Source organism: Engystomops pustulosus, chromosome 4 (genome assembly GCF_040894005.1).
Source record: "Engystomops pustulosus chromosome 4, aEngPut4.maternal, whole genome shotgun sequence".
Taxonomy (NCBI): Eukaryota; Metazoa; Chordata; class Amphibia; order Anura; family Leptodactylidae; genus Engystomops; species Engystomops pustulosus.
The window spans coordinates 96,347,266-96,370,163 of NC_092414.1; the positions used below are offsets into that span (position 1 = coordinate 96,347,266).

General features: G+C 41.1%; 2 protein-coding genes across 2 annotated transcripts in view; one reads left to right on the forward strand and one right to left on the reverse strand.

Moving 5' to 3' along the window:
* Positions 1 to 15,431, forward strand: part of RPAP3 (RNA polymerase II associated protein 3) — a 34,253-nt gene extending 18,822 nt beyond the window's left edge. The window contains exons 12-17 of the mRNA XM_072146828.1: positions 400 to 513; positions 6,437 to 6,657; positions 8,533 to 8,713; positions 11,332 to 11,429; positions 14,180 to 14,280; positions 15,209 to 15,431. Coding sequence (XP_072002929.1) covers positions 400 to 513; positions 6,437 to 6,657; positions 8,533 to 8,713; positions 11,332 to 11,429; positions 14,180 to 14,280; positions 15,209 to 15,294 — 801 coding nt within the window. The 3' untranslated portion in view covers positions 15,295 to 15,431. The remainder of the gene's footprint in view (positions 1 to 399; positions 514 to 6,436; positions 6,658 to 8,532; positions 8,714 to 11,331; positions 11,430 to 14,179; positions 14,281 to 15,208) is intronic.
* Positions 15,432 to 18,642: 3,211 nt separating this feature from the next.
* On the reverse strand, positions 18,643 to 22,108 carry LOC140126869 (G-protein coupled receptor 61-like). Its single transcript, XM_072146829.1, has one exon. It carries the CDS (start codon positions 21,754 to 21,756, stop codon positions 20,377 to 20,379), a length of 1,380 nt encoding a protein of 459 aa, XP_072002930.1. The 5' UTR covers positions 21,757 to 22,108; the 3' UTR covers positions 18,643 to 20,376.
* Positions 22,109 to 22,898: the final 790 nt, after the last annotated feature.

Below are 22,898 nucleotides of genomic sequence, written 5' to 3' on the forward strand. Positions count from 1 at the left end.
CTCTGTACTCCACTTTCCTACACCCCCCGCAAATCCTCTTCTGTCTTCAGCTCCGCCTTCGGCTCCCCACCCGGTCCTGACGCATACACCATGACGTCATCCGCTTGCTGACATGCCGGTGTACTATGATGTCGGAAAGCGGCTGGTGTGTAGAGGACCTGTTGTTTATTCACAAATATGGCGAGAAGAAGAGGCTGACATGCCTCTATGTATGACTGTGTATACCGAGATAGCTGTCAGTCACTGATAGCACTGCCCTAATAACTTCACGGCATCGAGAAGGCAGAGAGAAATTAATTCAAGAACATTCAGCTTATTGAATAGACTGCATTTTCATAGTGACAGATTCCCTTAAATTCACCAAATCTATGTATTTATATCCCTTTTATGTCTGTATAGGAACTTAATGAAAAAACAGTAAATGCTAACCAACAGCATGAAGAAGAAAGTAAAGAACTTGAAAAGAGACGCTTTATAAAGGCAGTAGATAAACCGCCACATCTAAGGTCAACAGTAAGTGCCTGCATACTTATGAATATGTGAAGTTTTCCCTAATCCCAAGCTTGAAATAATTTGTGTATAGTGGTACCATAAATTAGGTTATCAGAAATTCATTAATTCAATTCAAAAAGTGAAACTCATATTTAATATAGAGCCTTTACAGAGTGGTGCTCAAAGGTTTTCAGTTCAGGACAACTCAGATTCGGAGCAGAGCACTAAACTTTCTTCTGCCATGGAGTGCCTGATACAGGCAATCAAGGATACATTCAATCTTAAGGAGGATGCCAGTAACTCCCAGTAATTTTTATTTCTGCAGTCATTAGGACTGGTGGCCAAGGAGTTGAACATCCCGACAAGTGTGTCCCCTCCTGTAAGCAAGAGAAAATCCCTTCAACCTAGAATATTGAAGAATATTGTCTCCAAGTGATGCGTACCACCAGTTGTTGATTCTCCAGTGGCCTTTCTAGGGCTACCTCTCTTGCACTTACTGATGCGATATCTATTTCTTAGTCATTAGAACATTGCGTTAGGCTCGGCTCTCTGCTCTGCTATTGCTATATTATCGGTCAGCAAGGCCTGAACTGCCTGGGCCAAACAACTCATGGGTTGTCCTCTAGAACCCCTCCTAAGTCACTCCAACCACTCGCTTCCCAGCTCCTTCATGCTTTCAGATACTTAATCGATACTTCTCTGGAAATGGGACAACTGGCTAGCAATGCAGTAGCCAACACTGTGGATATTTGTTGCACTATCTGTCTGCGACCTTAGACTGTTAATGCAGCTTCTAAAAAGGTCTTACAAGGTTTTGTCCAAGAAAGAAAGTTCTCAAAATTTAATCCCTTAGTAATATTTACACAATAAAGCTCATTTTTAACTCCCTTACTTTACAATTGTGCTCAGTTTTATTGCTGTGTTCCCGGACTATCACTCAGTGATGGTCAGTATAAAATTGCAGAGTGTTGGCAGGGACTATCTAAGTAGACATTCCTCTCTGCTGTGTGCTGACAATGTGCTTAGATTCTCAGGGTACAGGGTTTATCTACACTTTTATTTAGCTTATGAACATTCTACTAGTATCTGACACAGAAAAAGAGAGATGAGACAGAACAGAGATGATGAGATCCATGAGATGTATATAACACACAATGACACACACAGAGTGCCTCCCTTCCCTGGATCAAGATCTTATCTTGCCTGTATCTGGTATAGCAAGTCTCTGCACATGGCTTCTTGACGGCAGGAAGTGTCTGTGTGTCTTATAATGGAGGGGGACGCTGCATCCTAAAGACAGGAGAAGCTATTCATGAGGCTACTGTAGAAGATAGAGGATTGACGGTCGGATCCCGGGGCAACCAAAATTATATACATCAGGGCTGATAGAGACAGGTTGTAATTATATCTGTGAAATGCTGTTTTTGTTAATAACATTGAATTAGGGAATGTGTTATCCTAAGTACATCTAAGAATTTGACGGTCTCATTTCAGAGGTCAAAGGGGGACAAGAGCACCCTTCTTCCCTTACCTGAGCTGCTGTACAAGGTCACACTTTTTTTTGGCTCCATTTCCCACTTAAGAAGTCGTAACCCACGTCCCTCTTCGTCCAAGGGGCTATGATTCAAGGTCCAGCCTTTTGACACCCTCTTCCACGTTGCAGTTTTTTCTTGCCGTTCAAAAAGATTGAATCACTTCCTCAGGGCTCAATGATTCCGGATGGAATCCATACGGTCAACGGTGGCGTCCCAGAAACTTGGAGATTGTCTGTTGCCAAAATAAATGTTCCTGCCATCTCTGCGGTCCACATTCCGAGAGTTGACAATTGGATTGCGCATTATTTGAGCCACAAACGGTTGGATCAGGGGGAGTTGTCCCTCGATCCGAAGGTCTTCCCGCTGCTTTGTCAGAGGTAGGGCACCCTGGACACAGACTTATTTCTCTCAAGTCTCAATCCCAAGCTCCCTACTTACGTGGTCAAGGCAAGGGGTCCTCAGGTGATCGCAGGGGACACCCCGCTCATCTCCTGGACGCAGTTCCTACTTCTTTATCTCTTACCTCTTGCGTCATCAAGCAAGTAAAGGTAGAAGGGGTTCCAGCTATCCACATGGCCCCAGAATTGCTCCTTTGGGCTTAGTAAGCTGATCTGGTGTTTCTCCTTGCAGATGCACCCTGTGCTCTTCCACTTTGTCCCAACCTTTGTCCCAAGCCATAATGATGGCTATTCCACCCATGTTTACCTCGGCTGCGTTTTGACAGTATGGCAGTTGAAATAGTGGTGCTGAGATTCAAAGGAATCTCCGCTCCAGTTATACAGATGATGATTAAGGCTTGAAAGCCTCAGTCTTCCAAGGTCTACCACCGGACTTAGAAAGCTTACTTCCGCTGGTGTGAGCTTTGAGAGTTCCATTCTCTGGTATGTTTCAACCCCAAGCTCCTTTACTTAGTACAGCCAGGGCTGTCTTGCCTCTCTAAAGGGCCAAGTCTCTATTCTGTCCATTCAGTTATGGAGGACACTTGCTGTTCAGCCTCAGGCTGAACTTTCCTTCAGGGGGCATGGCACTGTGCCCCTCTTGCCAGAACCCACTTGAACCTTGGGACCTGAGTCTAGTTCTAGAGGCTCTTCATTTGAGCCCCTGTTGGAGATTTCCTTATGCTTTGTTTCTTGGAAGGTTGCCTTCCTGGTGACACTAACATCCTTTTTCAGGGTTTTGGAGCTGGATTCTCTTTCCCGTCAATCTCCCTCTTCCTGTTGCTTCTTCTTACTCCCTGTACCTACCTTTCTTCCAAAGGTGTGGTCTGCTATTAGGGAAGCTACACAGCCGGCGGTTATACTTCCTCCCCTCTCGGGTCACCTGGTTTAGAGACTCCTGGGCTCGCATCAGGCTTCAGTTGCCCAGGGGTGCAGTATCTTTCCATACCTTTTCCAGATTCTATCAAATTCATTCACTGGCCTCTGCCGATGCGTGTCTGGGATGTAAGGTGCTTCGGGCAGAATGGTGTCTTGTTTTTCTCCTGGGATGCCCCCCAAAAAATTTTTCTTGTACCTTTTCTGTAAAATCAGCTTCTTGTTGCTGCATTGCAGCACACATATTCCACCCTCTGCTTTATTTTTTCTTCATTTTTCAGGTTCAGGACATGTTGGTTCCATTTTTAGTTTTATATCTTTTTTTTTTTTTTTTGTGCTTTTGCACAAACTGATCAGCAAGGGGCATGTGGTGAGGGTACAGTCCACCAAGGCGGAGCCAACACCTTTTTTTTCTACCCAGTGTCAACCTCCTAGCGACCAGGTACATACCCATGGTGCTGTGTCCACCAGCTGTGCCCTATGTAGCAATGTTATTACATTTCTTAATTTAGAAACTTTATTCACTTTACTTCTTTAGAATCCTTGGCTGAAATTAAATTAGACGAAGTATATGTATTGATGACTTAAAGAGAACCTATCAAAAGAAATTGACCTACTAAACCACTAAAAGAATGTTGTCAAGCAGCTTTCAGATCATGTTTCTTTCATGTTCCAGTGCGGCGGCATTAATCAGAAAATGAACTTTTAAGTGAGATGTAAATTGGTTGCATAAAGTCATGGAGACAGAGGGGCATATTTATCATACGCCAGCGTATGATAGACCCGCAGCTGCATGTTCGCAGCCCAATACATCAAGATGCTTCCGTCTCTTGATGTATCGGGGCAGCCGGCTGCGTAGCGTTTATCCTACGCCACTTATGAAAAGTCGCTGGCAGCAGCGAGTGCGCAGGCGCGGGGACAGTAATGCCCCGCGCCGGACCACTCCCGGCCAGCCGTGCCCCCCTTTACGCCCCACTGGCGTGAAGGTGGCAGATCAGGGCAAATAAACGCAAAAGCTAGCAATAAACTAGCATTTGCGATAATTCAGGGCCTCTGCGCTACTGGTGTTGCACAGAGGTCCTGATGAATATGCCCCAGAGACTTGAACACTGAATTCAAGATCTCCTTGCTTCCGAATGCCCCCTTCATTGTATCCAGAGACATCACTAACCAGATCTCCAGAAGTCTGATGCAAGATGTCAATCCCAGGGGAGAAGGCATTCAGAGGCATGGGGAGATTGAATTCAGTGATAAACTCTGCCTCCTGGACTTTATGTAAACAATTTACATTTCACTCCAAAGTTAATTTTTTGAATGATGGAACCAAGCTGGGCCATGAAAGAAACATGATCTGGAAGGTGTGAAGCTTCTATACAACATACTGGTAGTGGTTTATTAGGTCAATTTCTGATCTCAGGTTCGATTTAAGGGGTTTTCTAGGCTAACCTGTAACATCTACTGGTAGCTGGGGCAGTTGTACAATACAAGATATAAGGCATGCTTACCTACCTCCAGTGCTCCATTCCACCTGTGCAGTCCATGTTCCCTTTGTTTCTGGTGCCAGCGGGACTTGAAGTGGTGAGGCTTCTGTGGTTTCTTTGGGCCAAACGGTAGCCTCATGTACAAGAATAGCAACAGTCTTCACTGAGGTCAGTGAAATTGCTAACCAAAGGAGAAGAATTGGGCCTCAGAAATTGTTTTTTTGTTTGTTTTTTAATAATAAGTTGTACTAAAGTCCATATATTCTTGTAGGAGCAGCTATTAACAGGGTCCCCTGCTGACACAAGCAATAAAGTATTAAAATGAGATTTAAAAAAAAACCAATTTCCTATAATTATATTGAATCAAAAAATAAAGGGGCTGTGCGATTTGGACTCAACATGAAAACCAGTAAACACAAAATTCATTGAAAAAGCGCAGCTCTGTTTTTACATCAATCTCTCTGCATTTGGAACTTTTGTTCCAGCTTCCCAGTATATTACATGGAATATTAAATGACATTACCTAAAAGTACAATTTGCCCTGCAAACAAGCCCACATGTAGCTGTAAACGGAAAAATAAAAAAAGTTATAGGCTTTTGTAGGTGTAAATAGAAACTCAAAACAGAAAAAGGGCTGCTTCTTTAATGGGTTAACACCTATGTGGTGCCTTTGATTTGGCCAGTAGAAATCTACTGTAACATATTATGTAGTCTTCGATAGACGTTGCCAATACTATGATCTTTCTCTTCTTTAAAACTAAATGTCATACAGAAATCTTTAATCTCAAAGTGTGGTCTTTTGGTCATAGAAGCTGAAAAGGCAACTGATTAATGAATGTAGAAGTGTAAAGGACGCTGAATGATCTTCGCTCTATAGATGTTCTCATTGTGTGGGCTTGAATCTTTAATATATTAGAAGCAATGGTATCTTCTACTCTCCATGTCCTGTCTCTGCTCCTGTCATGCTTATCTCCAGTGCAAGACTTAGCCTGTGTTTTAACCCCTTCACGACTGCTATATGGCTGTATACCTCCTATTTGCGCATGCCCCACTCAGATACCACGTATATACACGTTGTGGCAGTTTCCCAATTTAAATGATCATATCTCCTGAACCCTGGCACCTAGAAACACAATTATATTAAAGAAGAAAACAGGAGGAGTTACATAAAACAAATTTTGGTAAAGGTTTAAAAAATATAAATGTAAATATTATAAAAGAGCATATTTTTTCACATTTCTAGAGCTTAAAAAAGTGGCTAGAGTGAAGTCTACCGCTAAAATAAAGTAAAACTAAACATACTTTGCTACTGTCTTCTTCACCTCCCGGCGCTGGTCTTCAAGCTTGAAGAGTTATAAAAAGCCGAGCAGGAATGTCCAGCACTCCGGGCTGTTAATTATTCAATGCTGGAGGGGGTGGTATAGATTCCAAACATTTGGAAAAGCTCATATAATTTTCTTCACAATTCACAAATACTTGATACTGTGTGTTGCTCTCACATAATACATCAATGAATTACATCTTACTTTTAAGAGGTATTATATCTTTTGCAACCCACTGTATTTATATATAGTATGCAGCTATATGTTTTAACAGCTACATCTCATCTTTGTAGAAGCCTTTGAGGAGAATAGAAATTGAAGAGATTGGAGGTTTGTTACAAACCCCTGATGTTTTCATTGAATCTAATGATGCTGGTAAAGTGAGTGTCAAACTTGAGGACCAAGCCAAAGGTCAAGAAGATATGAACTCTGAAGAACTGGTGACCACATACCCAGATGCTCCTAGTGCAAAAATGTTAAGGATTGAAGAAATCAGTGACTTACCAGCAACTGGGTAAGTCCTCCCAAATTGTTTAGAATGAGCTGCAGGGAGCACCAAAGGATATATGAGAATGAGCTGAGTGGGGCTTTTTCTTTGTTATTCCTTCTAATATCAATTTTTACAATTCTGCTAATGAGCAAGAAGGGGTCAACAGGGGTTACAAGAGCCCCATTGTGTGCTTCCTCTGCTGCTGTGAGATTACATCAGGCAGGAGGAGGGGGGAAGTGCTGAGGTAGTGGGAGGCAATAAAAGCTTGTGAATCTGCATCATGGAGGGGCTCTGGTAATGCCCCCATAATTAGCATAATCTTAAAAGTTGATTTTAGAATTAAGGAGACCATGGATAACAAATATTACCACAGTCACTATTCCTGGATTATTGTCCCTTGATTTATCACGCTTGATTTTGATGGAAGATTTTCTTTAAAACTACATGTACTAACAAATCTATAAATGTGTCTTTTCATGAATCGGTGATACAGGGCCAGTCTTTAACTGGTTAAATAAATTTTGAAATGTTTAGTTTTAATTAAATCTTCTTTTCCATTTCCATGCCATAGATATGATTAGGCTTTTATCCGCTATTATGTTTGCCATCTATTTTGATGCTCAGGTCATGGAGAGCATATTACTATAATTTTTGTATTTTTTCTATTATATTAGATTGGAATATTTTTAGAAATCTATTTTTGGCCTTGGTTTTGCAGCGTATTGTGTAATTGGCACAATGGAACAACTTGAAAATCATTCACATGGATCATCCATTTAATGAAAGCCATTTACGCTGTTGTGTAGTCTGTGATTTTGCTTTGAAGTTCTGGAATGCCCCTTTTCTAATGAAAACCACTGCGCTTTTATTAGGCACAATGGCTATAGAAATGGCAAGCCGAGCGCTGCATTCAGATCTCTTCTGAGACGTGCATTATTATTTTACATAGAAAATGTTATTATGAATGAATATTTTATTGTTGCTTTACATACATTACCAGATGAACTTCGTGAAAAGCAAACCTTGTTTAACAAAACCCACAAACCTGACATTCTGTGGTCTTTCCTTCTCCGCTACTGTATCGTTTATATGGTTTCCTAGTATACCTCTCCTGCTGTCATTCTTAAAATTTATATATAAAATAACTTCACAAGTCACATGAACTACGCCAACTGAAGGCTCTTACAGAGTATTACAGTTTAAAAAAAAAAAAATCAGTTTAATTTATTAAGTATTGTCTATTAAACTAAAGGGTTGTTGTAAGGAGAGAGTACGCTTCTACTTGTATCTAGGTTTCAGGATATTGAAGTATTTTCATTTGTAGTAATTGATCTACTTGTGAACATAGACCCCAAACTTCTTTTTACAAAGGTGAAATTTGGCCTTCCAGGGATCCATTATTTGCATAATGTGGGGATGTACACCAGTCGTCATTGACCCCCTCCCCCGACAGCATGCACATAACGTATTTATGGATTTATTAAGAGGCTCCAGCAGTTTGGTAAAGCCGAGAGGGCACGCTGCCGCTCTCCCTTGATTTCTGGCAGATTTGACAGGTTTAGACATAGCCAAACCTGGTCTAAAAATCTGGTCCTTTTTTCTGGCAAAACTTTTTAGCAAATTCATTTACGGAGGGAGCTTGAATGCATGCCCCGCCTCCTTGACTTTGTCTGCTAGATGAGAGAAGGAATAAAAGTAGATTTTACAGTACCAGTGGAACACAATGGGCTCTTACAAGCAGCAATTGGACACATGTTCAGTAAAGAATAAGGCACTGTTTGCCGTTTATGGGGCATGTCAGAGGTGACCAGTTGCCTTTCATAACTTGAGCTGTCCAAAATTGAGAGCATTTTCAGATTACTTTGTATATTGTATAATCTTTTGCTTTTTTGAATTTAGGGATAACACTGGTAATAGAATTCCAGCTCCAACCATCCCTGCCAAAATAGACGAGGATCAACCTGCCTCTTCCCCACTTGTGGATAGTGAAGTTCCGGGAGTTCCTGCAAATTCATTTCAACTTGAAGCAGATCTAAGAAGGCTAAAGGGGAACCCAGATATGTTATACACATACCTGAAAGTAAGAACAGACTAAACAGCGTTTCTATTCCTTCTTTGCTGGGCCAAAAAAATAACCCACAATAGTTGATGTTGCTTGTTTGTAAAGGGCCATTCATACACTTCACCTTTAAGAGGGCCATAATTTTATTTCCACAGGAATTACAATTATTGGGGTGGTAGACACTGCAATGTATGGTATAACCTACAGAAGCCAAAAGGATTTGTCTATTTTCTCCTATTTTTTCTATATTTATATTCTTCGGCCCCATATCCTGAGTCTGAGTCTGGGGAGATGCAGCGTTCACTATAGTGGTTCTATGGGTGCATATTAAACGGCCATTCCTTATTTGGCTTGACTTTTGTACTGTATTGTTGTTGCATACTACTGTGTGTTCATTCTTCTATATCTGCTTTTAACCCCTTCACGCTCCGCGGCGGATATATCCGCCACGGAGCGCAGTGACTTAGCGCTCAGTGGCGGATATATCCGCCACGGCGCTTATGCCGGCTCGGCTCTGGATCAGAGCCGAACCGGCATCGGGAAACACGGGGTGCCGGCTGTAACTAATAGCCGGCACCCCAGTGTAACACCCGCGATCGGAGTTGTCTCCGATCGCGGGTGCTTAACCCTTTAGATGCCGCGGTCAGCGCGACCGCGGCATCTAACAAGTATCTGGGGGGTCTTTCCCCCACGATCGGCCCCCCAGAACCGTTTTCGGGGGGCGCCGATCGTTGCTATAGTAACTCTGGGGTCCGATCTGGACCCCAGAGTTACTAGCAAGAATTGCCAGTAAGATGGCGTCTGTGACGTCATCTTACTGGCACAGTGCCAGCCTATGCAAGTGTATAGGCTGACACTGATAATACTCTGCAATACATCAGTATTGCAGAATATTATCATGAAGAAGCAATCAGAAGATTGCTTCTTCATGTCCCATGGTATAAAAGTGAAAAAGTAAAAAAAAAAGTTATTCAATAAAAAATAAAGTCATAAATCACTAAAAATGCCCCAAACCCCCAAAACATATAAAGAGACATATAACTAAAAAAAAAAGTCTAAATCATAACACAAACCCCACATATATAGTATCACCGCGTCCGTAACAACCCGTAGAATAAAAGTAAATCATTATTGAACCCCCACGATAAACGCCGTAAAAAAAAACTGTTATAAACCCTCCAAAAATTATGATTTTTACCTTTTCAATCCCACAAAAAATGCTATAAAATGCGACCAAAAAACCATATGTACTCAGACATGATACTGGTGCAAAGTACAACATGTCCCGCAAAAAACAAGCCATCAACCAGCTCCGTAGCCAAAAACGTAACAAAGTTATGCCACTTGGAAGATGGCAATACAAAAATTATAGATTTTTCCCCACATTAGGGTTTTGTTTGACAAATTTAGTAAAACGTAAGAAAATATATTCATGTCTGGTATCCCCGTAATCGTATCAACCCATAGAATAAAGCTAACATGATTATTAGTCTATACGGTGAACACCAAAAAAAAAAAGTAAAAAATCCAGTACAGAATTGATGCTTTTCTACTCCTGCCCTCAAAAAAAGTTCCTAAATTTTCAACAATAGGTGATACCAACCCCAAAATGGTAACAATGGAAAAAGCATCTCATCCCGCAAAAAAAATGCCGTCACATGGCCCCAATAACGAAAAAGCGAAAATTTTATAGCCTTCAAAAGGGGCCAATGAGGAAACTAAAATCCTGGCAGCTGCAGCGCCCTCCTTCCCTTCTGCGCCTTCTGTGTGCCCATAAAACAAGTCACGGCCACATGTGGGGGGTCGCTGCACTCAGGAGAAATTGTAGAACAAATTGTATGGTGGGTTTTCTCTTTTTATATTTTGGAAATGTGTAAATTTTAGTGCTAAATGAACGTATAAGGGAACAATTTGACCATTCTAAATTTCACCTCCATTTTGATTCAATTACTATGAAGATCTCAAGGGGTTAACAATCTTCGTAAAAGCTGTTTCTGATAGCTTGAGGGGTGCAGATTTGAAAATGGGTAGATTATATAGGGGGTTTTGATGCTAAATATGTAAAATTTCATTCAAAACTGTATTTATCCCCAAAATAGTCAATTCTGAAAATCCGGAAAAGCGATATTCTATTTGTAAGCCGCGTGACATCAAAATAAATTATCCAGACATTTCAGAAATTATGAAAATGTAAAGTAGACAAATGGGAAATGTTATTCAGCAACTTATTTAGGTGTTAAATCTATCTGCCTGAAAACGCAATGATTTAGAATTTCGAAAATGGCAAATTTTTCAAAAAATTTATCATATTTTCTTTTTTTTTGTAAATAAACGCAAAACTTATCTGCCAAAATTTACCACTAAAATGAAGTACAACATGTGGGGAAAAAACAATCTCAGAATCGTTTTGATAAGTAACAGTGTTCAAAAGTTATAACCATATAAAGCGAAGCAAGTCAGAATCCAAAAAATCGGGCTGAGCCTTAACCTGCAAAATGGCTGCGTCCTTAAGGGGTTAAACAAGCTAGCTGTTTATAAACATTTGGGTAAAGGTGATTTATACAAAAAAAGTAGCTTTCATTTCGGGGTGGATGTGCACTAAACATTTTATTCAATATGTTTGTTCTTTTTTTCAGCAAATTGAGCCTTCACTTTACTTCAAACTATTTCAAAAAGCTTTAGATCCAGATGTCTTCTATGAAATAATAAAAATTTTACGACTTAAATACATTGAGTAAGTAACCTTTAAGTCACTGGAACCCTCAGATTTTCCGCATGATATTCTTTTTAATTTGGTAGTTATAGGATGTACCATTTGAGTGTTGTTAACTTTAGCTTTTAGACCCCTAACGTTTATTTACATGACTGAAAGGGATCTGTTCCCATAACAGACGGGTATATGCTGTTTTGTAGAGCAGACACTTGCTATTAAAGGGGTTGTCCACTTTAGGCAAACAATTGATATTGTTTGTGTAATGAAAAGTTATACAATGTTGCAATATACTTTTTGAAACAATTCCTTTTTAATAGTTGTTTAGATCTCTGCTTGCTGTGATTCTTGAGGAAGCTTCTATGTTTACTTCCAGTGCATATACAATTAGGGCCAGAAATATTTGGACAGTGACACAAGTTTTGTTATTTTAGCTTTTTACAAAAAACATGTTCAGAAATACAATTATATATATAATATGGGCTGAAAGTGCACACTCCCAGCTACAATATGAGAGTTTCCACATCAAAATCGGAGAAAGGGTTTAGGAATCATAGCTCTGTAATGCATAGCCTCCTCTTTTTCAAGGGACCAAAAGTAATTGGACAATGGACTCTAAGGGCTGCAATTAACTCTGAAGGTGTCTCCCTCGTTAACCTGTAATCAATGAAGTAGTTAAAAGGTCTGGGGTTGATTCAAGGTGTGCGGTTTTGCATTTGGAAGCTGTTGCTGTGACCAGACAACATGCGGTCAAAGGAACTCTCAATTGAGGTGAAGCAGAACATCCTGAGGCTGAATAAAAAGAAAAAATCCATCAGAGAGATAGCAGACATGCTTGGAGTAGCAAAATCAACAGTCGGGTACATTCTGAGAAAAAAGGAATTGACTGGTGAGCTTGGGAACTCAAAAAGGCCTGGGAGTCCACGGATGACAACAGTGGTGGATGATCGCCGCATACTTTCTTTGGTGAAGAAGAACCCGTTCACAACATCAACTGAAATCCAGAACACTCTCAGTGAAGTAGGTGTATCTGTCTCTAAGTCAACCGTAAAGAGAAGACTCCATGAAAGTAAATACAAAGGGTTCACATCTAGATGCAAACCATTCATCAATTCCAAAAATAGACAGGCCAGAGTTAAAGAAGCCAGCTCAGTTCTGGAAAAGTATTCTATGGACAGATGAGACAAAGATCAACCTGTACCAGAATGATGGGAAGAAAAAAGTTTGGAGAAGAAAGAGAACGGCACATGATCAAAGGCACACCACATCCTCTGTAAAACATGGTGGAGGCAACGTGATGGCATGGGCATGCATAGCTTTCAATGACACTGGGTCACTTGTGTTTATTGATGACATAACAGCAGACAAGAGTAGCCGGATGAATTCTGAAGTGTACCGAGATATACTTTCAGCCCAGATTCAGCCAAATGCTGCAAAGTTGATCGGACGGCGCTTCATAGTACAGATGAACAATGACCCCAAGCATACAGCCAAAGCTACCCAGGAGTTCATGAGTGCAAAAAAGTGGAACATTCTGCAATGGCCAAGTCAATTACCAGATCTTAACCCAATTGAGCATGCATTTTACTTGCTCAAATCCAGACTTAAGACGGAAAGACCCACAAACAAGCAAGACCTAAAGGCTGCGGCTGTAAAGGCCTGGCAAAGCATTAAGAAGGAGGAAACCCAGCGTTTGGTGATGTCCATGGGTTCCAGACTTAAGGCAGTGATTGCCTCCAAAGGATTTGCAACAAAACATTGAAAATAAAAATATTTTGTTTGGGTTATGTTTATTTCTCCAATTACTTTTGAGCTCCTAAAATGTGGAGTGTTTGTAAAGAAATGTGTACAATTCCTACATTTTCTATCAGATATTTTTGTTCAACCCTTAAACATCACAATCTGCACTTAAATTCTGTTGCAGAGGTTTCATTTCAAATCCAATGTGGTGGCATGCAGAGACCAACTCGCGAAAATTGTGTCACTGCCCTAACTGTAAATCTGTCCATGTGATGTGATGTCACACAGAAGTCCAGCTTGTTAGTATAAAGTAATCAGAGCTGTGTGTAATAATAAGCCATGCAGCTGTGTGACATCACATGACTAGATCATCACACATCAACTTTCTATAGAAGCACAGCAAGCAGAGATCTTGAAAACGGCGAGGAATCGATACAGAAAGTATATTGGAAAATCATATACCTTTTCCTTAAAGGGAAACATATTAATTATTTGCTGAAAATGGAGAACCCCTTTTAAATTGCCCTGATTGGTGCCAGCAAGACCATGACAGCTAAATGAGGAGCTATACATCTGTGTAAAGCAGCACCATTGAACTCAGCAAATTGCCAGGAGTGAGGAGTCTGTAGGGAGATCACCATTGGTATAGCTCTGGAAAACTTCTTAAAAATATTTTAAAATATAAATGTTATTCTAAAATGGTTTAATTTTGAAATTGAATCACTTTATTATTGCCCTTCGTGAATGTAATAAAAACTCTTCATTCTGTGCAAGTGTATTGATACAAGCTGTTACCAGAGACCGTGCTAGACACAGTAGAGAGCTGTAGTAGTCATAGTTATCCATCCATATTCGGGCTGACACAAATATGAACAAGTGGATACCAATAACCAGCATAACTATATCTACTCGACTATGAAGGCTCTTCCATCATAACTATTTAAGGATACAGCATTATAAATAAAGGAAAACACGCAGAAAGTTTAGGAAATTGGAAGTGGTATGTATAAAAGCTTGTACTTTTTTTTCCTTAGGAATGAAGAGGCTGAACTTGTGTTGGAAATTTTGAAAACATTATCTGAGCTCAGGAGGTTTGATATGGCAATCATGTTTTTGTCAGGATCAGAAAAAGAAGGTAATGTAGTAAAGGAAGTAAAGAGTAGGGAACGGGGAAGGGTAAACGAAAGCAGCGTCACAATAGCATCTTGACTTTCACTAACCCATAAAAATAGAATTCTCTAGTAGATGCAAGATTGACAAAATTCTTGTAACCTATTTTTAATAATGTGTAGAAAATGTTTTTTCTTTTTATAGCATTAGCAGCTCAGGTAACTGGGGCCATGGCTTTGGATTCGTGTGAGGAACTAGGCAGTCACACAATGCCACCATTCTTTAAATCGTACAGCCAACATTTATCCCCAAACCACAGTCATTCGTCTCATAAGAGCTACATCCTAGTATGGGACTGCAGAAATCCAGAAGTGCCACTAATTAAATGGATCTGGGGACCCATACATCATGTGTAGATTGGATAGGAGATACTTGTCAAACTGCATACAACCCCCTTAATGATCAAGCAGCATTTATCATCAACAGTAGATAAATTACAGATTAATGAATGAATAAATAACTGTAAAAATATAGATTTTGGCTCAGTGGTTAGCACTACAGCCTTGCAGTGCTGGGGTCCTGGGTTCAAGTGCAATCCAGGTCAACATCTGCAAAGAGTTTGTATGTTCTCTCCGTGTCTGTGTGGGTTTCCTCCCGGTTTTTCCGTTTCCTCCCACACTCCAAAACATACTGGTAGATTGATTAGATTGTGACCCCCATTGGGGACAGGAACTGATTTGGCAAAACTCTGTGTAGCCCTGCATTATCTGTGAGCGCTCTTTAAATAAAGGAATTATTGTATTGTATTATGATTATAACCTGTTCTCCTCCAGCTTTAAAAAAAAAAAATTATACACATATATTTTTTATATATATAAAAGTGTATAAGTAGGACACTTCCAAAAATAATTTGCGCTGGTTCTTATTATTTTTCTATGTTTCATTCTTTCCAGATGTTCGCGCCTTATTTGCCTACATAGAAAATTCAAAGAAGACTAATGACACTTACATACCTCTAAAGAAGAAATATGGCCTCTGAGTGTAACAAAGACATGAAGAAAAGCTGAAAATATATTCATTTAAAATAAAATCCAGAGGGAAGAAACTGTTTCCAAACTATATGGAGAAATTTGCTGATAATATGTAAAAAAAAATAAAATTTCATTTGTATTTTTACCTTTTCTACAAAAATTTATTGCACTAGTATTAATTGAAAAAAAGGTGTAGTAGGACAAATGTATTTAAATAATATATTGTATTATGCCAATGTTTGCTTTGTATTTAGATACAACTTCATACATCCCATACACAATACTGGGCAAGAGAGAGGGTAGAGGTGCTTAGCAGACATGCTCTGCTCAGGTGTATTAGACAGAGATGTGTGTTATAAGTATTCATGTATAAACGTAGTACTGTGCAAAAGTTTTAGGCAGGTATGTTTTCCCTACAAAAGAGCATCAATTCTTCTAGTTACAGTTACTCTTTTTAGAAGGTACCTGGCAGGGAGGTTGTTCCAAAAATTTGGAGAAGTAACCACTGATCTTCTGCCACACCTCTGTGGTTCTATATCATAGATTCCAAAAGTCCTTGTTATTTTTTACACCACAGATTACATTGACTGTATTTTTGTGGTTGTTATCCCACTGCAGAAAACATTTTCAATACTCCCATGTTTTATACATTCTAACTTTGAAGCAAGTTTTACACATCTACCTAAAACTTTTGCCACATACCTTGTGTATACCTCTTCCGGAGCTCCAGTTCTCCCACAGCACCGCTGTCCACTGCAGGTTGTTTACAGGGGCAGGCACTGGCATGCTGACCACTGCTGCGCACCTGCTACTACATTAGTTTCAATGTGTAGTAGGTGCGTGGCTGTAGTCTGCATGGGAGTGTCCTCAAACACAGGCCTGGCAGTGAGCGCTGGAGGAGGCAAGTGTAAGCTCTTTCTTATTCCTCCATGACCCCTTTAAAGTTAATGGGTCAAAAAAAATTGTAAATGCAGAAGGGAGAGCAGTTATGACAGGTGATGGCGTAGAGTGTTAGGGGTTCAAAGGTGGATGTTACATCCAGTACCTTGCACATATATCCCAACACATCTACTCAGAGAAGATTCCTTTGAGCAGTGCAGGAATGAACATTGTCCGACAGCTTAAAACGTCAGTAACTCTGTACCGCAAATGACGCGCCCCTGGTATTTAACCACTAAGCTTTCCAGTATTGAAATAGTATTGAAGTTTCGATGCATCGTTTAACTCTTAATTTCTTTTATTTCTCTACTTTCTTTTATTTATTTTTTTATTTCTGATAGTCTTGCAATCTTCTTCTCGTGAAAGTAGTACAATTCATATATATACATTAAATAAAAGTGTACAATAACATCACATTATGAAAAAAGCCTTCCTAGTCACACAGGCATGTATTCACCGGTTCAAAGGGAATGCACCACATATTATTTTGTTACCAATTAAAACATATTTCTATTCTATCTTATGTTCATGATTATGGGGGCTAATATTTTGCCTGAACTGCTACCTGTATTTAGAGATCTGCTTTATAGCAGCCATATGGACTATAAAACAAGACTCTGGAGTTGCTGAGGAAGATCCAAGTATGCTCTACTGGGGATTCTGGAAAAACCTTAAATGGAAAATTCTGAGTTTTTTTTTTTCAATATAATTTCCAATACAAATAACGTCACATCAGTTACATAATTTAGTATGCCCAATCTAGTTAAGGAGTCTATTTACTTCCCTGATCTAGTCTATAGCCTCTCATCTGGCCATATCCGTTCCCAACACTGGAATATGTTATGGAATATATATAATATTTGGCTATTATCCCATATCTTGTTCATTAGGCTTTCTAAATAAAATGTCATGCTTGAGTTAACCCATGAATCTTAATCCATTAGTGATGCTAACATGATAAATATAACTTTTAATGTCTTACTTTGCAATTTTACAGTTTTATCGCTGCTTTTTCTCATACCACTGTATTTGCTCCTGAATGTAAAATTCAGCCCTGTGGGTGGGCACTAGCTGAGCAGACACTCCCTGATTCCTGTGTGCTATGCTCATGCACATCCTACTATCCACCTGTCGCCGTGTGCGGACAATGTGTTTGGAGTATTGGGGTATAGGGTTTATCTACACTTTCATTTAGCTTCTGAACATTCTACTAATATCTGACAAGAGATTATCTCATTTATCTAATTATATCTGCTACTTAGGGCACATTCACATGGCCGTCTGCGGGGACGTACATGCGGCCGCATGTACGTCCCCATAGACGGCAATAGCGGCGCAGAGGCGGTGCCACACATGTGTGGCACCGATCCGGCCCGCACACCGCAAAAAGATAGAGCATGCTCTATCTTTTGGCGTGTGTGCGGCCGTGCGCTGCTATTCTCTATGGAGGGAGGAGGGGCTGCCTCCTCCTCCTCTCCAGCACACGGCGGTATGCCCGCACGGCGGGCATACCGCTGTGTGAATGTACCCTTAACCTAATGAATCAAGCACCCTCAGCACCACTATTTCTTGTTTGTAGAGCTGTTGGACAGAAATCGCCTCTGCCTCTAGTGATTGCTTCCTCCTCTGACAGGAAGACCTGCCCAGCTGTAGTTTATGGTTGTATCCTATGCCAACCAAAACAGAGTTCTGATAGAAACAGGTTGGAATTATATTTGTAAAATTCTGTATTTTTGTTAAAAAAATTGAATTAGAGAATGTTATTTTGCCTTCCTGAGTATATTTAATTATTTTTTTCTTGGGAATACCCCTTAGCCTAACAATGTAGCTTAAAGGCAAAGTTTTCCTTAACCCACCCTGAAAAACACATATACATACTTTTCCAAGAACCCCAGTGTATGTATTTCCATTAAAAAGTAACTGTTATTTCAGATGATTTCTGATATTGTGTGTGTGGGGGGAAGTATTGTGAACATGTTTCAAATATAATTCTATAATAAATTCAGCTTTATTTGTAAAGAAACAAATAAGCAGTGTTACTTTTCTGCTGACAAGACAGATCCATCTACCAGGCTGAAGACAGGATTCTCTGTCTTCTCCTTTCTGTTTGTTCACACAGCTCTGAGCAGTGAGTGTTAACTCTTTCTGCTATCTCCCTGGCTGTAGTATGCTATGAGCATTATTTTTAAACATCAAGCTGAAAGTGAAGGGCTGAATCTTCACTCCTCAGAGCTGTGTAACCAAACACAGGGAGGTTAGATGTAAGCTCATAGCTCCATAGAAACACACTAAAAAAGGCTGGAATACAGATCTCTATGGGAGGGAGCACTGCAGCTTGTTCCTTTACAAACTAAGTAGAATTTCTTAATAAAGCATATTAGAAAATTGTACACCATACAATATGAAAAAATAACTAATTAAAATTAACTCATTAATTTATTCATGATGGTTAGGTTTTAAAGGAAATCTACCAGTAGATTTACAGCTTATTAACCATTAACACTGCTGGATAAATCCCAGAAACATGATTAGAGCTATATGTTTATTAGGAGTTCTTTTCCTGTGATAAATTAACTTTATTTTTATGTCAATGAAGCAGAAGTACTTCACCTGAAGGATTGTGGCCATGGATGGTGAATCCTATAATTAAGGTGAGATGACTGCTGAAAAGTCTACAGAATGAAGTTCAATGTAGAAAACAGAATGGGTAAAACTAGGGTTTTAAGATGACACATTCCCTTTAAAGTGTTTGTTTTTACTTAATTTTATTTATTATTTTTATATTAAACAGGAGACAATGGAATATAATAGCATATAAAGGTAAATATACTGAAGGGTTTTTTTTTCATAGAAGGAAGTACACATTGAAAGAAGCATATTCCACTCACTGATCACCCGCTGGTCTCCCTCTCTACTTCCTAGTGCTTCTTGACACACAGCAGCATATAGTACCTAGCTGGGTATTTGGAGGGGAGTCTGTTGTGTTCAGAGGCATTGGGCAATACAGACCAACATAATGGGCAATGCCTGAAAGAGAGCAATGGACCACCAGGGAATGAAGTAAGTTTCTTTCCTTTTCTCGGTCTCGACAGTTGCCAGAAAAATCTATATTTATAATAATACCCCTAAAAGGGGTTGTCCGGGAATTACTATCAATGGCCTATCCACAGGATAGTTGGGGGGCTGCCACCTTCTCCATGCATAGATCAGCTGTTTAGCCTCTCATAAGCAGAGGGCAGGGTGACAAAAGCATTTGGTTGGTATTTGCAGTGGCCAGAAGCTGTAACTGCAGCTGTTGCTGTAATTACGGTTTCCGGACACTACAGAGAGCACAGAGCTCTAGATGTGAATGGTCAGTGTGGATATAATTGGGGATGGCAGCTTGACACAGTCTACATGAATTTCATTATTAATGAGATCTTTCTATAAACTGCAATGGAGAAACTCTTCAAGGTTTACTGAATTTAATATTAAATCGAAATGGAAAATAGCATTTTTACCAGCTATCGTTAGGTTTCTGAAAATACTATTACATACTGTTCATTAAAAAGTCACTTTAACATAATCTCAAACCCATTGGAAGTTTTCCTAACATCTTGACACTTATCTTACAGTTGTCTCCATAGGAAGCCAGTTTCTTTCTGCACGTAACTTATTAACCCTTCAAAACACTAGTCAGCATTATTATATTTGTGAACCCTGTGCTTGCCATATGTCCCTCTTTCACATAACAAAAATGTACAGCTCATAATAAAATATATTATTGTGTTGCAAGATTTATTGCTGTTTTGTGCTCGGTATCTATTCAGAGTTTGCAAAGGAACATCATTGCCTGGATGCAAACATAATATAGTTTGGTAAGGTACAGCCTAGAAGCTAGAAGATATTATTATACTGCATGTCAGGGGTTAGGAAAGAAACTGAATCTGTGATGTATAGAATCTAGAAGAAACCCCCAATGCACATATTCCTATGGCTGCGTCCGTAACCTAACTATCCATACTTCATATAAAAAGTGCTTGTGCCTTTACAGTAAACATTTAGGACTCCATAATCATCTCAATAATACAATTTGTTCAAGACAGGTTCAAAAATGACAAAATTATTGAATTATGTTACAAGATGTGGCGTCTCTGTCGGAGCCATGTTCATTAAGTGGTCCCTGTGTTGATACTCTGTCTAGGACACATCGGCATGCTCTTAAACCCTTCACCTGAGTCATGTTCCAGTAGTTCTGGAGTTTCTTCCAAAATTTGCCCTGGGATTCTAAAACTCAAAGTACTTTGATTAACAAGCAGCCTGGAAGTAGAAGATGTCGGGAAGCTGTTCCTCCTCTCCACCACACAGCTAGTTCTTTGGAGAAACTGGAGGAAGTTCTCCTCCACTGATCCCTCATGGCTGGACAGGCCTAGCTGCTCGTCCAACGACTGTTTTAGGAAACATTTTGGGATCCTGGCGAGTTCTGTGCGGATTTGTCTGTTCAGACAGCCATAAAAGAAGGGGTTAACAGTAAATGATGTGTAGGCCAGCCATTTGACTATGTTCTCCCACTTGCTGCTTGCGCCCTTGTAGGGACTATTTCCTAGAGCGTTGTGAACATGGAACACAAAGTAAGGGAACCAGCACATAACAAACTGTCCGCCTATGATCATGAGGGTAAAGGCTGCTTTGGCGCCTCCCAATGTCCTGTCTGGTGATCCCTGGTGAGACCTGTTCCCGGGCACAATGTTGGTTTGGCTGCCAGTAGAGTTGGACCTGTGGCGAGGACTTGCTGCCCAGGACGGGAGGGGTCCATGCTGCATGGCAGCTATTCTGGCCACCTTGAATACATTACAATATACTGTCAGGATGATGACTAGAGGCAAGACAAAATAGACCAAAACAAAGAAGGCGACAAACACTTTCTTGTGCCCCCCTGCATTCCTCTGCAGGGAGCAGCGGGTGGCATTGACCAGGCTGGCATTGCTGGGCTCTGCATGCTGGCTCAGGAATGGCACAGTGGAGGTTAGGGATGCCTGGAACCAGATGAAGACCAGCACGGAGATGGCCAAGCCCAAGGTCATCTTCACCTCATACCTCATGGGGTGCACGATGTAGTAGTAGCGCTCTATGTGGATGGCAGACACGGTGAGGATGGAGGCGCTGCTCAGGCACACCTCCAGGGAGATGTAGGCTTGGCACAGGGACTCCCCGAAAGCCACCCGTCCCCAGCTGGCCACCATGCCCAGGGGCATGACGGTGATGGCAGCCAGGGTGTCTATGAGGCACAGGTGCACCACGAAGAGGAATTTCCGGAGCCTCGGCGTCTTGAGGATGACCGCCGCCACAGCCACGTTCCCGGCCACGGCCACCACGTCCAGCAGCAGCATGAGCGCCAGCCCCAGGTAGCGCGGGATGCCGGCCGAGCAGTTAGTGCTGCCGTTCACACAGCGATCCTCCATCCCTGGCCCTGTCACCGGGGGAGCGATCCAATGCAGCAGAGATCTGCCTGTACTGGCAGCGGTCATCTCTGCCTCACTCCCCCGCAGCATCCCTCACCTGCAGGAGGAGGACGCATCCCTCCGCATCCGGCTACCAATGCCGTACAGGTAACGATCCACAGGCGTGGACGGGGGAAGTGCTGCTGTACCGGCTCCGCCACGGGAGGGGGCAGCCATCTCATCACACTGACGTCAGGTGACAGGAACTGACCCGGGCTCGTGTGGAATGTGCCCCTTGTGCCATACATCCCTAGCGCTGATCCATCCCGGGGATCGCCATGGTCACACAGATTCCTGCCTGTATCCTAGTGACATGCAGTGATAGCGCATAGCTCAGGGATGGAGGGCCAGTGACATAAATCGTGCTGTGTATGTGCAGCCATTCTCCATTCAGCGCTCCCATAGAGTTAGATTGAGAGTGACCGTGTATGACTGGAACTCCATATTCATCCAAGCTGTGCCAAGAGGAATGCTGATATAGATGGGGGTCTTAGAAGTACGACCCCTACCTATCATCTATTTTTGGCATATCCTATGGAGATAGAATGAGGCAGTGGGGAGAACTGGGCCCAAGTTGCTCTTCAAGTTACAATCCGTTACTCCTTATGGGGCTCTGGCCTCATTTACTAAGAGCATTTTCGTCTGGGATCGTGCCGGGGATTGTGTCGCACACTTTCAGATTGTGCCGCAATCACATGACACAAATCCCGGGGTCCGCTAAGCATGGGATTTAACATTCAAATTTGTGTCGCAAGCCAGTCACTTACATGCACCGTGAAGAAGAAGGTAAACTCCGGCGGACCTGATTGGGGAGCGACGCATACAGGATATTGGGTGCAGGATCTACGAGGATCGCGGCGGATGTGTATTCCAGCGGACATTCCGGATTGAGGATCGGGACACGGAGGGGTAAGTAAATGTGCCCCTAAATGTCTCACATCTCAATTTGGTGATCCATGTGGTAAACTAAAAAGAAATAAAAAAATTATATCTACTTCAAAGTGTAAGTCCTGGAGGTGCCCTTTAAATAACACACAGATGGCAACCACCTCAGCATATGGTTTTATCATTCAGTTCAGTATATAAACAGTATGCACATACTCTCAAACTCTGTTCTTTTGCTCCTGTGCCCATACCTCCCAACCATCCAGGACAGTCCTAGTTTTTGGGCGCTGTTCCACCATCTCGAGTGG

Bases quoted from the DNA above. Each gene is read 5' to 3' on its own strand.
- LOC140126869 (XM_072146829.1), bottom strand. From the start codon at position 21,756: ATGCTGCGGGGGAGTGAGGCAGAGATGACCGCTGCCAGTACAGGCAGA.